Raw genomic sequence first — 14199 nt, forward strand, 5'->3', positions numbered from 1 at the left:
ACTGAGAGAGTTTACAGGCTGGGCTGAGGGACCCCCCCTCCCCCCCGAGTGCACAAATTTTTGTGCACCGGGCCTCTAGTCCTATGTAATAAAGAGGTAATATGCAAATTGACCATCACTCCAACACAAGATGGCCACCCCCATGTGATCAAAGATGGCTGCTACAAGATGGCCAGCAGGGGAGGGCAGTTGGGGGTGATCAGGTCTGCAGGGGGAGGGCAGTTAGGGGTGACCAGGCTGGCAAGGCAGGGCAGTTAGGGGTGACCAGGCCGGCAGGGGAGGGCAGTTAGGGGAGGAGTTAGGCGTCGATCAGGCTGGCAGGGGAGGAGTTAGGTGTCGATCAGGCTGGCAGGCAGAAGTGGTTAGGGGCAATCAGGCATGCAGGCAGGCGAGCAGTTGGGAGCCAGCAGTCCCGGATTATGAGAGGGATGTCTGACTGCTTGTTTAGGCCCGATCCCACAGGGGTTCCAGATTGGAGAGGGTGCAGGCTGGGCTGAGAGACACACGGTTGTGAGGGACACATGAATTTCGTGCACTGGACCTCTAGTATATTTATAAAACAGTATCCACTGAGAGGAGGAAACTAGTTGTACAGTTGATCCTTGAACATTGTGGGGATTGAGGGCTCTAACTTCTCTCTATGCACAGTTGAAAGTCTGCATATAACTTTGACTCTCTCAAAACTTACTACTAATAGCCTACTGTTGGCCGACAACCTAAATGATAACATTAACTGTTGATTAATACATCTTTTTTTCTTTTATGTATTATATATACTGTATCCTTACAATAAACTAAGCTAGAGAAAGGAAATGCTATTAAAATCAAAAGAGAAAATACATTGCCCATACAGTATTGTATTTATTGATATTGTGGCATTATGTCATCTGTTTATAAGATGGAAAAAAATCTGCGTGTAATTGGACTCAAGCAGTTCAAACCTGTTTTGTTCAAAGGTCATCTGTACTATGAAACCCTTTTAGGAAAGCTGCTTTGAAATTTATGTTTATTATGTTCTTTTTTACCCCATAAATGAGGATCATCTGTTAAATGTTTTATTTTGTATTAGGTGCAAATGTCAATTGTCAAGCCTTGGATAAAGCTACTCCCTTATTCATTGCTGCTCAAGAGGGCCACACAGAATGTGTGGAGCTTTTGCTGTCCAGTGGGGCAGATCCTAATCTCTACTGTAACGAAGACAGTTGGCAGTTACCTATTCATGCAGCTGCACAAATGGGCCATACAGAGTAAGTGTTAGAAATTGGAAAATACAAATGATCTCATGATTAGAAGGTAATAAGGAATGTGTCTTCTGGGCCAGACCTATTACCTCCAGACAAAATCCTTGCTATTCTCTTCTCTACCAAACTGCTAATTGGCTATGTCCACCCCCCACATCTGATCCCCATGCCATCCCCAATTCCTCTTAATCATGGACTTTCCTAGTGTAAGGCAGGCACAGTGGCTGGAAACGGGGCGACCCAGCAGCTTTCTCAGGGTGTCATGTCTTCCCCTTGATTTCGCAAGCCCATACTCTTCTGCTGTTCTTTAGTTTTATCCAAGGCATCTTTAGTTGACTATCTGATAGCTTCATTCAGTGAACTTAGCTTATCTCCTTGATCCCAGAAAGCTTTTGAGTTTGTGACCTCTCTTGGAGTCCAGTAGTTCTTTTGTTTGTTCAGGACAGTTCTCCCATCTTGAACCCTTTGATTAGACTTCTGTTTATCTAATCTCAGGTCCAAACCAGTACTTTTTCCTACTTATATTACTCTTCTTGGTAACCAAAAGTTCTCATGAAATAAGGGGTATTTTCTGGAGAGAGACTAAAATATGGTTGGAACTCTCTGAAATTGGGGTTCCAGGAATCTTGGAAGCTAATAATCTCGTTATACAGCCAGCAGCTAAATATAAATTGGCACTGAATGGATTTTTAAAATATATGCTTAAAGTCTTTAGAGTCATAATTCTATAAGTATAACTTCATAGCTATTGTTAGTATTATTTAATTTAAAAAACAATAGTGAAATTGTTAGTTTGTTTGCATAGAACATATTGTGCAATTTGGTTATTATGCCACTAGGTGGCATGGTATTTTACCATTTCCTTAAAGATACTTGTAGGCATGTTTGTGCCTCCTCTAAGAGTGTTTTTCCAACCCATTTAAAAAAATTAAACACATTAAGTTTAAAACATTTAAACATTTTAACACAATATTTAGGTTTTTAAAATTTGGTATTTTTCTTAATTCTTGATTGTTTATTTAAACATACATCTTAGGTACAATTATATTCTGAGCTTTAAATTGATACCAAAACTCTCTTGGGAATTTGTCCTCATTTATTCTCAAATTTGAGAATTCTATTTGTCACTGATGATTTCCTCCATAGAATACCTGTAAGGTAAGTTCTATGATGTAGTAAGTTCTTCAATACTATTATCATCTTGGGCCTACCTTACATAAGGAAAAGTATCAGAGAGAAAGAATGCACTTTGGCATAGCCCTGACTTTCTTTCCCCAGAAAGAGAGAGGATTTACTGGCTTTCATGATCTCTAGTTTCATTTTTAATTTAGAAAAGTAGACTAGTTCTTTATCTCCAATTGACTGCTGGAGGTAAGTTTACAGCAATCTAAAAACTTCTGTTTTAATGATTTCCTTTATTCTCTGCTTATCAACCATTTTCTTTATAAATCTGCCTCAGTATTTAAAGAGCTCATATTCTTTTTCAGAGAATAGGATGTTTTAGCAGAACATCCTGATGAAAATACCATTCATTTCATGTTACTTGCCATTTAAAAAAATTCTTTTTAAATAGAAAAATAAAACTTTAGTTTGTACTTTGAGAAGGAAAAAATGTCTTGATACAAGTTTATATTTTCTATAATGAAGTTTGAAATAATTGATTAGGGCATAAAATATCTATATATATAAAAAGCCCAAGTAACCGAATGACTGAACAACTGAATGACAGAACGACTGGTCATCTGGTCGCTATGATGTGCACTGACCACCAGGGGGGCAGACACTCAACGCAGGAGCTTCTCCCTGGTGGTCAGTGTGCTCCCACAGTGGGAGTGCTGCTCAGCTGACTGACCCGTTCTGGTGGCCCACCAGCCTGGTGGCAGCCACTCCCTCCTTCAGTAGTCCTGCAGGTCCAATCTCCAGAGAACGGGCCAGGCACTGATGGACCGCCAGCCTCCTGGAAGTTGGCCTCTTCCAGAAGGCTGATGGCCGCTTCCCCTCCCTAGACACTCTGCAAGGAAGAAACAATATAAAAGCAACCACCAGATGGTTCCTGACAACTGGCATGAGTGTCAGCGGGACGGATCTGGATCCCAGGCTGGCAAGGGTGTCCCACTGCCCGCCCAGAGGGCAGTTGTTTCTAGGCCCCCTCGACCCCCCTTGGGACGCAGGGCTCACGACTGGCTAGTGCCACTTTGGGGGCATGAGCCTCTCTTGATCGGGACTGATTGGGCACGAGCCTGTGGCACGTGCAGTGGGGCCGGGATGAGCGGGAGCAGCAGGCAGGAGCGGCAGGTGGCATTTGACTGCCGGTTTTGGCCCAATCCCCACACGCCACACCGAGGGACCCCACCTGTTCACTAATTTGTGCACCAGGTCTCTAGTCTACCATAAAATTTGAATTTTAGCAAGTAGGGCCATGGTAGTAAGGTAAGAAATTCATGGAAAGTAAGAAAGGACAACCTGTTACCTACTTACTTATAGGAACACTAGAGGTCTGGTGCATGAAATTTGTGCACGGGTAGGGTCCCTAGGCCTGGCTAGAGATCAGGGATGACTGGGGCCTCTGGCTGCCAGCCAGGGCCTTCCTTCCCTGGCTGTTGGCTGCCAGCCAGGGCCTTCCTTTGTTCCGCGCCACCCCTTGGTGGTCAGGGGCACGTCATAACAAGCTATTGAACTCCCGGTCTCCTGGGACACTTTGCATATTAGCCCTTTATATATATAGATTATTTAATTCTCTTTCAGATCTATTTAAAGACCTTTGTATTAAGTAACAATAATAAGTATAACATTCTGGAGTATATAGTCTGTAATAACTTAGTATAGGTGGAAGCTATACTGAAGACAGACTTTTATTAAATAACTAGAGGTCTGGTGCATGAAATTCGTGCACTAAGGTGGGGGCTGTCCCTCAGCCCAGCCTGCACCCTCTCCAATCTGGGACCCCTCGGGGGATGTTCGACTGGCAGTCAAACATCCGTCTCACAATCCAGGACTGCTGGCTCCCAACCGCTCACCTGCCTGCCTGCCTGATTGCCCATAACCACTTCTGCCTGCCAGCCTTATCACCCCCTAACCACTCCTCTGACAGCCTGATCAACGCCTAACTGCTCTCCTGCTGGCCTGATTGCCCCCAACTGCCCTCCCCTGGAGGTCTGGTCGCCCCCAACTGTCCTCCCCTGCAGGCCTGGTCATCCCCAACTGCCCTCCCCTGCAGGCCTGGTCCCCCCCAACTGCCCTCCTCTGTTGGTCTGGTCACCACTAACTGCCCTCCCCTGCTGGCCTGGTCACCTGTAACTGCCCTCCCCTGCTGGCCTGATCACCCACAACTGCCCTCCCCAGCCGGCCATCTTGTGGTGATCGTCTTGTGACCACATGGGGGCAGCCATCTTGTGCGAGGGCATGAGAAACACGTGACGGTCTACGTGTGCTGTAGAAATGTTACCTATGTTTATGTGCATGTAAAAATATTAAATGCTTCCATATTCATGTATTTGCAGAATCTTGGACTTGCTCATACCACTTACTAACCGGATCTGTGACACTGGTCCAGACAAAGTGAGCCCTGTTTACTCGGCAGTGTTTGGAGCGCAAGAAGACTGCCTAGAAATGCTACTCCAGCATGGCTATAGCCCTGATGCCCAGATGTGCCTCGTCTTTGGATTTAGTTCTCCACTCTGTATGGCTTTCCAAAAGGAGTATGTATATTTGCTATTTTTTATTATTTTTTTCAATATGGAGATGCATTTCCAACTGATTTTCTTTTATGATGAAGTTTAATATGTCTTAGTGCTAAATTGTTAACTTAAAAACAAACAGAAAAATCCCTCTATGGTGTACCTTGTTAAAAGTACAGTAAAAATGAGGTAATAATGTCAGATTTTTTTCCCTTCCCTCTTTAGATCTGGATTATATTTTCAATGTAGCAGTTTTAGAGAATACTTTTTACTGTATTATATAAATGTAGGATTCTCTAATATCCTTTGTCTCAAAAATAATTCAGGTGCAGTGGCCCTATAGAACATAATTGAAATCTGGTTTGATGACTTTAAAAGAGCTTATCATCTATTTTCTTATGTGTGGGAACTTATAATTGGGCCAAATTATAATTAGTAAGGTAGTTTTTTAGTAAGAAAAATCATTGGAAGATATTATTTGTTAGCCTGTAGGGAAAAAGTTAAAACATCAAAATATCTGTTTCCTAGTCTTTCTAATTGACTTTTCATTTGCCTGGGCTCCATGGCAATAGACTTAATTTTAATACATCTTTGCCATTTTTACCTACTTTGTGGAGAATTTACTTGAAGAGAAACCTTTCCCAAGGGCTAAATTTAAAAGATGATCGTATCATAATCATATATGCTTGCATGTGTATATAAAGGAATTGACAAGTATAATTCATAGCACAATTTTTTCACGGTAGAAAAATATCAGGGTTAATTTTCTTCTTCCTACCATCCTTTCTTTATCTAGAAAGCAATATAAGTTAAAATGTTAGTCTCTAGACTACATTTATATTAGCTAATGTCTAGCTCTTAGTTTGCATGTCAGTCACTGTACATGTAATGAGAAAAGCATTTGGTTATTTTGGGACTCTTACAAACTTTTCTGATCAAGGAAGAAAACTGATATTCTCCTAGTAGGTTTTGTTTTAGTATATCAAGAGTGTAATATTATAGCTTGATGCTTGTAGAAAAAAATCAAAATTGAAAAGTGTGTTAATTTTTTGAATAAGTATGCATCTTAAAATTTGGATTCTCTACAGCAGCAATTTTCTACCTTTTTCATCTCATGGCACACACAAACTACTAAAATTCTGCAGCACACCAAAAAATATGTTACATTTTTGTTATTCTGACAAAAAAATGATTATAATTTTGATTTATTCACACCAGATGGCTATTGTTGTGCTGGCTGGAGTCATTTTTTTATTTGACAGTCTAAGGGAAGAGAGGTCAGTTTTCTGACTAGATAGTCAGGTATTGTATGTTATAAAAATTCTGTGGCACACCAGTTGAAAATCGCTATTCTACAGTAACATACCTAAATTAACTAAATTAACTAGAATTCCCTTTTTTTTTTTTTTTTTTTTGCAATCTCGGCCATTTAATTTCTTTTTGTAGCATTAATGCTTAGGTGTAATTAATCTAGAAAGACATGGCAACTGGGAAATGAGTATCTTGTGACAATTTTCTATCTTCTTTTTTTTTTAAATATATTTTTATTGATTAAGATATTACATATGTGTCCTTGTCCCCACGTTACCCTCTACCCCCCCCCACCCCCCCGCTCATGCCCTCACCCCCCCCCCCTTGTCCGTGTCCATTGGTTAGGCCTATATGCCTGCATGTAAGTCCTTTGGTTGATCTTTCCCCCTTACCCCCACCCTCCCCTACCCTCCCTCCAAAGCCCGACAGTCCAATCAATGCCTCTCCGTCTCTGGATCAGTCCTTGTTCATCAGTTTATGTTGTTCATTATATTCCACAAATGAGTGAGATCATGTGGTATTTATCCGCTCTCCAGTTCCATCCATGCTGTGGCAAATGGTAAGAGTTCCTTTCTTCTTCCTCTTCTTAAAGAATACCTTTCAGCATTTCGTATAATGCTGGTTTGGTGGAGATGAACTCCTTTAGCTTTTTCTTATCCGTGAAGCTCTTTATCTGACCTTCTATTCTGAATGATAGCTTTGCTGGATAAAGTAATCTTGGTTGTAGGTTCTTGCTATTCATCACTTTGAATATTTCTTGCCACTCTCTTCTGGCCTGCATGGTTTCTGTTGAGAAATCAGCTGACAGTCGTATGGGTACTCCCTTGTAGGTAACTGACTGTCTTTCTCTTGCTGCTTTTAAGATTCTCTCTTTGTCTTTTGCTCTTGGCATTTTAATTATGATGTGTCTTGGTGTGGTCCTCTTTGGATTCCTTTTGTTTGGGGTTCTCTGCACTTCCTGGACTTGTAAGTATGTTTCTTTCACCAGGTAGGGGAAGTTTTCTGTCATTATTTCTTCAAATAGGTTTTCAGTATCTTGCCCTCTCTCTTCTTCTGGCACCCCTATAATTCTGATGTTGGTACGCTTGAAGTTGTCCCAGAGGCTCCTTACACTATCTTCATATTTTTGGAATCTCTTTTCTTTTTTCTTTTTCAGTTGGGTATTTTTTGTTTCTTTGTATTTCAAATCTTTGACTTGATTCTTGGGATCCTCTTGTCTGCTGTTGGATCTCTGTAGATTATTCTTTATTTCAGTCAGTGTATGCTTAATTTCTAGTTGGTCCTTTTTCATGTCCTCCATGGTCTCACTATACTTATTGAGGGACTCATTAAATTTATCGGCGGTTTCCATAAAATTCTTGAAAAACCTTATAAACGTGGCCTTGAACTCTATATCCAGTCGTTTGCTTTTCTCCATTTCTGCCATTTGTGACCTGTTTCTTTGTCTCCGAATTTTGGCTGCTTCCCTGTGTTGATAGAGTGGTTTTGTGTGCTAGGTGTCCTGTAGGGCCCAGTGGCTCAGCCTCCCCAGTTACCTGAGGTGGACACTCTTGGTGCACCCCCTTGTGGGCTTTGTGCACAGTCTTGTTGTAGCTATGCCTTGGTTGTTGCAGGATCACTGGGAGGAATTGACCTCCAGGCCAATTGGCTGTGGGAATCAGCTGTGTCTGCAGTGGGAGAACTTCTGTGCTGAAGACACCCTTCTGGGGCAAGACTTGCTTCAGTGGGGCTTTGGTGCTCACTGAGTCTGCACCCTGAGTGTGTCCCTTATGGATCTGAGGAGTTGTGATCTGGATGGCCCCCCTCTGACCACTGGGCACAGTGGCTCTTGGATCTAAGGAGGTGCTAATTTAGTCTCTGCCTGAGGTTACACAGCAGGAGCTATGAAGAGAACTGCAGATTCCCCTTCCTTTTTTGGAGTTTGGAGGTGCCTTGATGAGGCTCAGCTGTGAAGCAATGCAAGCCGCTGTGGGGCCTTGGGCCTTCTCTTGGAAGTTCTAGGTCTGTCTTGCCCAGCTGCAGTTTGTTAGGTAATTACAGGTTGCAAATGGCCAGGGCATTCATATGCAAAAGCCTCTGCCGCAGCCTGGGCGGGGCGGGGTCTCAAGGAATCAAAGGGCGGAGAGAGCAGCTATGGCGGAGCCTCAGCCCCGCCCTAAGGAGTCGTGAGTCCCAGTGTCCGGGCAATGGTTGCAAGCACCTTGAGGGAAAGCCGCTCTCAACCTCGCCCGCTGCCAGAAAGTCCAGTTTCTCCCCGTATGAGTCCTGGGTCCCCAGAGACTTCCCGGAACCGGATTTCAGAGCAGTTGGGGGAGCTTGTGTCTCCCTCCGGATTCAAAAAGACAGCCGCGCCCTCAGGTGCCAGACCCTTTCCGCGCGCGCGCGAGCCCCCATACCTCTGCACTCCTCCTCCGCAGCTCCTCCCGCTCTCAGCGTGCTTTTCTTTCCTTCTAGTTGTAGAATTTACACTCAGCCAGCCCCCCTGTAGTTCTGGATGATGTCCACCTTGTGTTTTTGATGCATTTATCAATTGTTGCGGGAAGCAGCAATTTCCCGGTGTTTATGCTGCCATCTTAGTTTCTCCCTAGAATTCCCATTTTTAAAGCAAGGATAATTTAATATAATTTTCATTTGAAATAACTATTATGTTTTCTTGCTCCTTAATGAAATAATGTATTAATTTCCTATATTCCATTTAGCAATTGTTTAATCAACATTGTTATTTATCTAAATATTTTTATTGACTTCTAAAGAGAGAGAGAGAGAGAGATAGATATCGATGTGAGAGCTAAACATCAATCGGCTGCCTCTTGCAAACCCCTTCCCAGGGATTGAGCCGCAACCTAGGCATGTGCCCTGATCAAGAATCCAACTGTCAATCTTTTGGTACACGAGACTATGCCCAACCAACTGAGCCACACTGGCAGGGCAACATTTTTGATTCTTAAAAAAAACCAAAAAACCAAAAAACATATATATATGTATATATATAAATATATATACATATGTTTATTGATTTCAGAAAGGAAGAGAGAGGGGGAGAAAGAGAGAGAGAGAGAAACATCAGTGATGAGAGAGACTCATTGATTGGCTGCTTCCTGCATGCCCCCCGCACTGGCAACCCAGGCAGGCAACCCGGGCATGTGCCCTTGACTGGAATCGAAACTGGGACCCTCCAGTCCGCAAGTCGATGCTCTATCCACTGAGCCAAACCAGCTAGGACCCTGGCAACATTTTAAAAAATTTATTGACTTTAAGTGTTGATGAGTTTAAAACTTTTATTTTCTTATTTGTGGTTTTTTTTAGTGGTTTTTTTTTTTTTTTGTATTTCTCTGAGATCTAGATATTTAGTATTTGTGGGCCTTTCACTGTTGGCCTGTCGTGTTCTAGTGAACTCTTCTATATGCTTTTACAAATAGTACAGTTGATATCATATGGTAATAAAAATAATAGATGTAAATAATGGCTCTGGGTTTTACGATTTTTCTTCTTTATTGTTTTATTCACCTGATTTAACTTTTTAGCTCAGGATTAGATCCTGAAACATTTTTCCTGGGCATCCCTTTGAGAGGATGACTTCCATTTGAAGCAGTGACCTTTAGCTTTACTCATGGAAAGAGGTCTCCTCCATCACTGCACAAAAACAGTCTTTGTCCCTTGGGGCTAAAAAGTTAACAGCTACAGTAACATGAAAGCCATTCTTTCAAGGGCACAGTTGAGTAATTCAACTGAAATGAGAAAATATAAGAAAAAGATTCCTTTATCTAGAATGTGTAAAAGAAGAGAGAAGTTGAGAAAGTTCAGGACAATTTGAACAAATATTAACGCCTTTTATATATGACTGTAGGAAGAGATCATGGCTTAACAAACCCGATTTTGTCTTTTGAATTGATACTGATCCTTGCTAGCACATTAATTTTATAGAAATTGTGTGTCCTTTTTCTTCATCATAATCACACATAGGACCTAATGTATTTGTATTCAGCAAATGGCTGAAAACCATTCAGTAAAACTTATATGGACTTTGATCATTCAGTTAATAAGTTGGTTAGACATTTTGTTGGCTAATTGAACATAAAATGCTCAAGCTGTTTGCCCATTTCTGTTTAAAATAAATTTTGTTAATATGTTGAATTTCCTTTTACTGTGCTTCTTTCTTTTCTGGGCACTGTTTCTGTGCAAATTTTTAAACTTCAAAGAGCAAAATAATGGAAAATGTGCAGGCCCCAAGATAAGGTGCAGACATTGCTTTTTTAGGTTTTAAACCTCCCCTTTTTTTCAGTATTTGATGATTTTCACTGTTTATATAATGTGCAGTTTCTTAATGTGTCACATTTAGTTCATGATGTTTATATTAGCAGATATTTGGTCCTGTCCAAAATGTCCACTGAGACGTTTGGTACAAGCCAAAAGGACCTTGACTTTTTTTTTAAGTTTATTGACTTTTTTGAGAGAGAGAGAGAGAGAGAGAGAGAGAGAGAGAGAGAGAGAGAGAACGAACATAACATTGATTTGTTGTTACACTTATTTATGCTTTCATTGGTTTGTATGTGCCCTGACCAGGGATTGAACCTGTAACTTTGGCATATCAGAACGATGCTCTAACCAACTGAACTACCCGGGCAGAGCAAAAGTTCCTTCAAATTTGGTCCTGTCTAAAATGTCCATGATTAAAAAACATCTGTGGTTTCAGATAGCCCATGATATTTATTTATACTTGTGGGTTCATACATAAAAATACTACCATGTTTTATTGATCTAGTAATTGGTTTTGACTGTATTATCTATACCAATAAAAGGGTAATATGCTAATTAGACCAGATAGACCGGACGTCTTCCAGACATCATTCTGGACGTCCTTCCAGACAAAGCCACGGTCGGGGGGCGAGGCAGAGGCGGTTAGGGGTGATCAGGCTGGCAGGGGAGAGTGGTTAGGGGCCATTAGGCAGGCAGGCAGAGGGGTTAGGGGCAATCAGGCAGGCAAGCAGGTGAGCCGTTAGGAGCCAGTGAGCCAGTGGACCCGGATTGCGAGAGGGATGTCCGACTGCTGGTTATCCCCCAAGGGGTCCCGATTGGAGAGAGTGTAGCCCGGGCTGAGAGACCCCCCGCCTCCCCCCCCCCCCCCCCCCGCATAAATTTTGTGCCCCGGGCCTCTAGTCAATAGTAATGCTTCCTGCCTGGTAGCCTAGCTGGTAATGACACGTGGAATAAGTTAAATAGGTGGATGTGGATCAAATGTCTCTGGGTATTTTGATACAGGACCAAATATCAAGGACCATACATCTCTGTGAATGTTTTAGGCAGGACCAAGTGCTCTGCAAGGGTTAAATAGGATGCACTGTTTTCTTTTTAATCTGTTTATACAATTTATTATTTAACCAAAGGTTATCTATGCTCTAGGGCTACTATTGCTCAATAACATGCAATAATGAAGGTCATATAGAGCACTGAAGTTGCTTGTGTTTCTGGAGCTTGTATATATATTTGAGACCTTCAATCTTCTCAGAAGCTCAGGGCATGCTGACAAATTTTATGATTTTCCAGTTTATTTTATGTTTATTATTCACCATATTATAGGTAGTTTTGTTGGAAATGTGTTAATAAATGTAGCATTAGGCAGTTTTATAAGCCTTTTAGAATGTGGTTTGTCTCTTCTAACACAAGGCAATATGGTAATTGGAAGAAGTTTAGAGCTGGGTTTTCCGAAGTGTGTTTTTGTACAATACTAATTCTATAGATCATTAATGAATATTACATGGGATAAAATAGTTAATTTGGAAACATAGGGTTAAGTAATGTTAAATAGGTTTCTTTCTTGAAGGGCTTTAAAATTTTTTTCTTATGATGATGCTTTGTGAATTTCTGAGCGGGGAATGAATCTACAAAAATGTGATCTTATGTTTACAATATTATACTACTTTATAGATTTTGGGGTATTTTTTACTTTTTATTGTGCTTATTTCAGGTTAATAATTGAATTCTTTGCTTTAATTTTAAAGGCACTTCTTCTCAGGTATCTGGAGGTTTTAGCATATAATTTGAAAATATAACCAGCATATTCTTTAAAAAGATGTTTACCCAATATTTCTTTTCTGGACTCACTCTGTACTATAGGATTTCTCAGATATTTTCATTTCGGAGCCTTTTTTATATGGATCATTTTCGGGGACTAATGTTTCATGCAACAAATATTTATACAATGCTAATTCTGTGTGCCAGGAAGGTTAAGTGACTTATTCAGAGTTCCAGGGTTAGTAGGTAGCTGAGCAGGCTGGCTTCAGTCTGTGCTCTTACAGCTTTGCTATGATAATTCTTTTGATACATCTTGCCACTTAGCTCTCTCAAAAAAGGATTGCACTTATTTTTAATCAGTTTAACCAGAACTTACTGATATTGAATGATAAAATATTAAGAAAACAGCAACAGCTTAATAGATACAAAATGATGTACTTTTATTCTGTAAAAGTATATGATGAAGTAGATTAATTTCGAAATAAAGCTATAAGTTAAATGTTTGATAATTAAAAACAGCTTTTCTAGATGATTATTTTTTATCATTAGAAATTTGAAAGTGAAGGGGACATTGACTAAGGTTATTGCTAAAGGAAATGGTATTTTGGTGATTCCTAGGATGAGTCTTTAGAGACAGATCACATTGTTTAATAACTTGGTTTGGCAAATATTTTGTAGTAGAGATACTTAATTGTATAAAAATATCACAGTTTTGCCCTTGCCAGTTTGGCTTAGCGGATAGAGCGTTAGCCTGCAGACTGAAGGGTCCCGGGTTCAATTCCTGCAAAGGGCACATGCCCAGGTTGCGGGCTTGATCCCCAGTGGGGTTAGTGCAGGGGGCAGCCAATCAATGATTCCCTCTTCCATCATGTTTCTATCTTTCTCTCTCCCTCTCCCTCCCTCTCTGAAACCAATAAAAATATATTTAAAAAAATACCACAGTTTTGAGAAGTTTTCTATTTGTCAATGATAATCTTTAAAATTATTTAAGATGAATATTTAGAACTCTAAGGGCACTATTTGCTTATAGTTAAAAATTAAAAACCATGCAAGGGGGTGGAAATTAAAAAGTAAAATGCTCCCTTGTCCCTAGTCCCCTACTCTCAAATGTACTAGATATGTAAAAATCATCCACTGTCCCATCTGCTGTTCTTATTTTCCAGCTGTAACTACTAGTAATTATTTGTAACTTTTATTTTTTATGTAAAAGTCTAACTTCTTTTTCTCTTTTTTTTGTGGTGGAGCTGTGAATTTTTTGGAATTGTGAATATTCTTTTGAAATATGGAGTCCAGCTAAATGAACTTCATTTGGCATACTGCCTGAAGTATGAGAAATTTTCAGTATTTCGTCACTTTTTGAGGAAAGGTTGCCCATTGGCACCATGGAACCATATGTCTGAATTTATAAATCATGCAGTTAAAGCACAGACGAAATATAAGGAATGGTTGCCATCTCTCCTGCTTGCTGGATTTGACCCACTGAATCTTCTATGCAGTTCTTGGTAAGAAATCGTACAATAGTGGAACTTACCTTTTTGAGTGAATATACTATATTTAAGTTCCCTCCATTTCTTGAGATCTGGTGTTGGGGTGAGAGTGTGTGTGTATGTGACTCTCATGGCTGGATTGGGGGGCTGCTAATAGCGAGATTGAATGTAGGGATAGATTCCTAGAAAAAGGTCGGACATGACTGGAAGGGAGTAGAAAGGGATTATGCCTATGGACTATAGAAGCAAAGCAAAGTTTAGATACACATTCTCATCCCACTTAACTTTTTGTTTAGTTTACAGCAGGTTGAGTCCCTGATTGTATTCATGCCAGTAAACTCTTCTGAGAGGATATTTCTTCTATGTAGACCACTGCTCATGCCCCTGTTAAAATCCTCTGACAGCATGGTTGTAGCTGCTTTATAGATTTCTGGTATCCCCTAGTCAGCTAGACTGAGTACTCCTGTTGTA

The 14199-nt window shown here is 40.7% G+C and overlaps 1 protein-coding gene across 1 annotated transcript in view; it reads left to right on the forward strand.

Moving 5' to 3' along the window:
- The window catches only part of ASB3 (ankyrin repeat and SOCS box containing 3), an 89513-nt gene that overhangs the window by 57577 nt on the left and 17737 nt on the right, over positions 1–14199 (forward strand). Inside the window, exons 6-8 of the mRNA XM_081100695.1 lie at positions 1070–1247; positions 4742–4939; positions 13486–13743. Of these exons, the coding sequence (XP_080956821.1) occupies positions 1070–1247; positions 4742–4939; positions 13486–13743 (634 nt within the window). The remainder of the gene's footprint in view (positions 1–1069; positions 1248–4741; positions 4940–13485; positions 13744–14199) is intronic.

This window comes from Myotis nattereri, assembly GCF_964212035.1.
Source record: "Myotis nattereri genome assembly, chromosome: 10".
NCBI classification, from domain to species: Eukaryota; Metazoa; Chordata; class Mammalia; order Chiroptera; family Vespertilionidae; genus Myotis; species Myotis nattereri.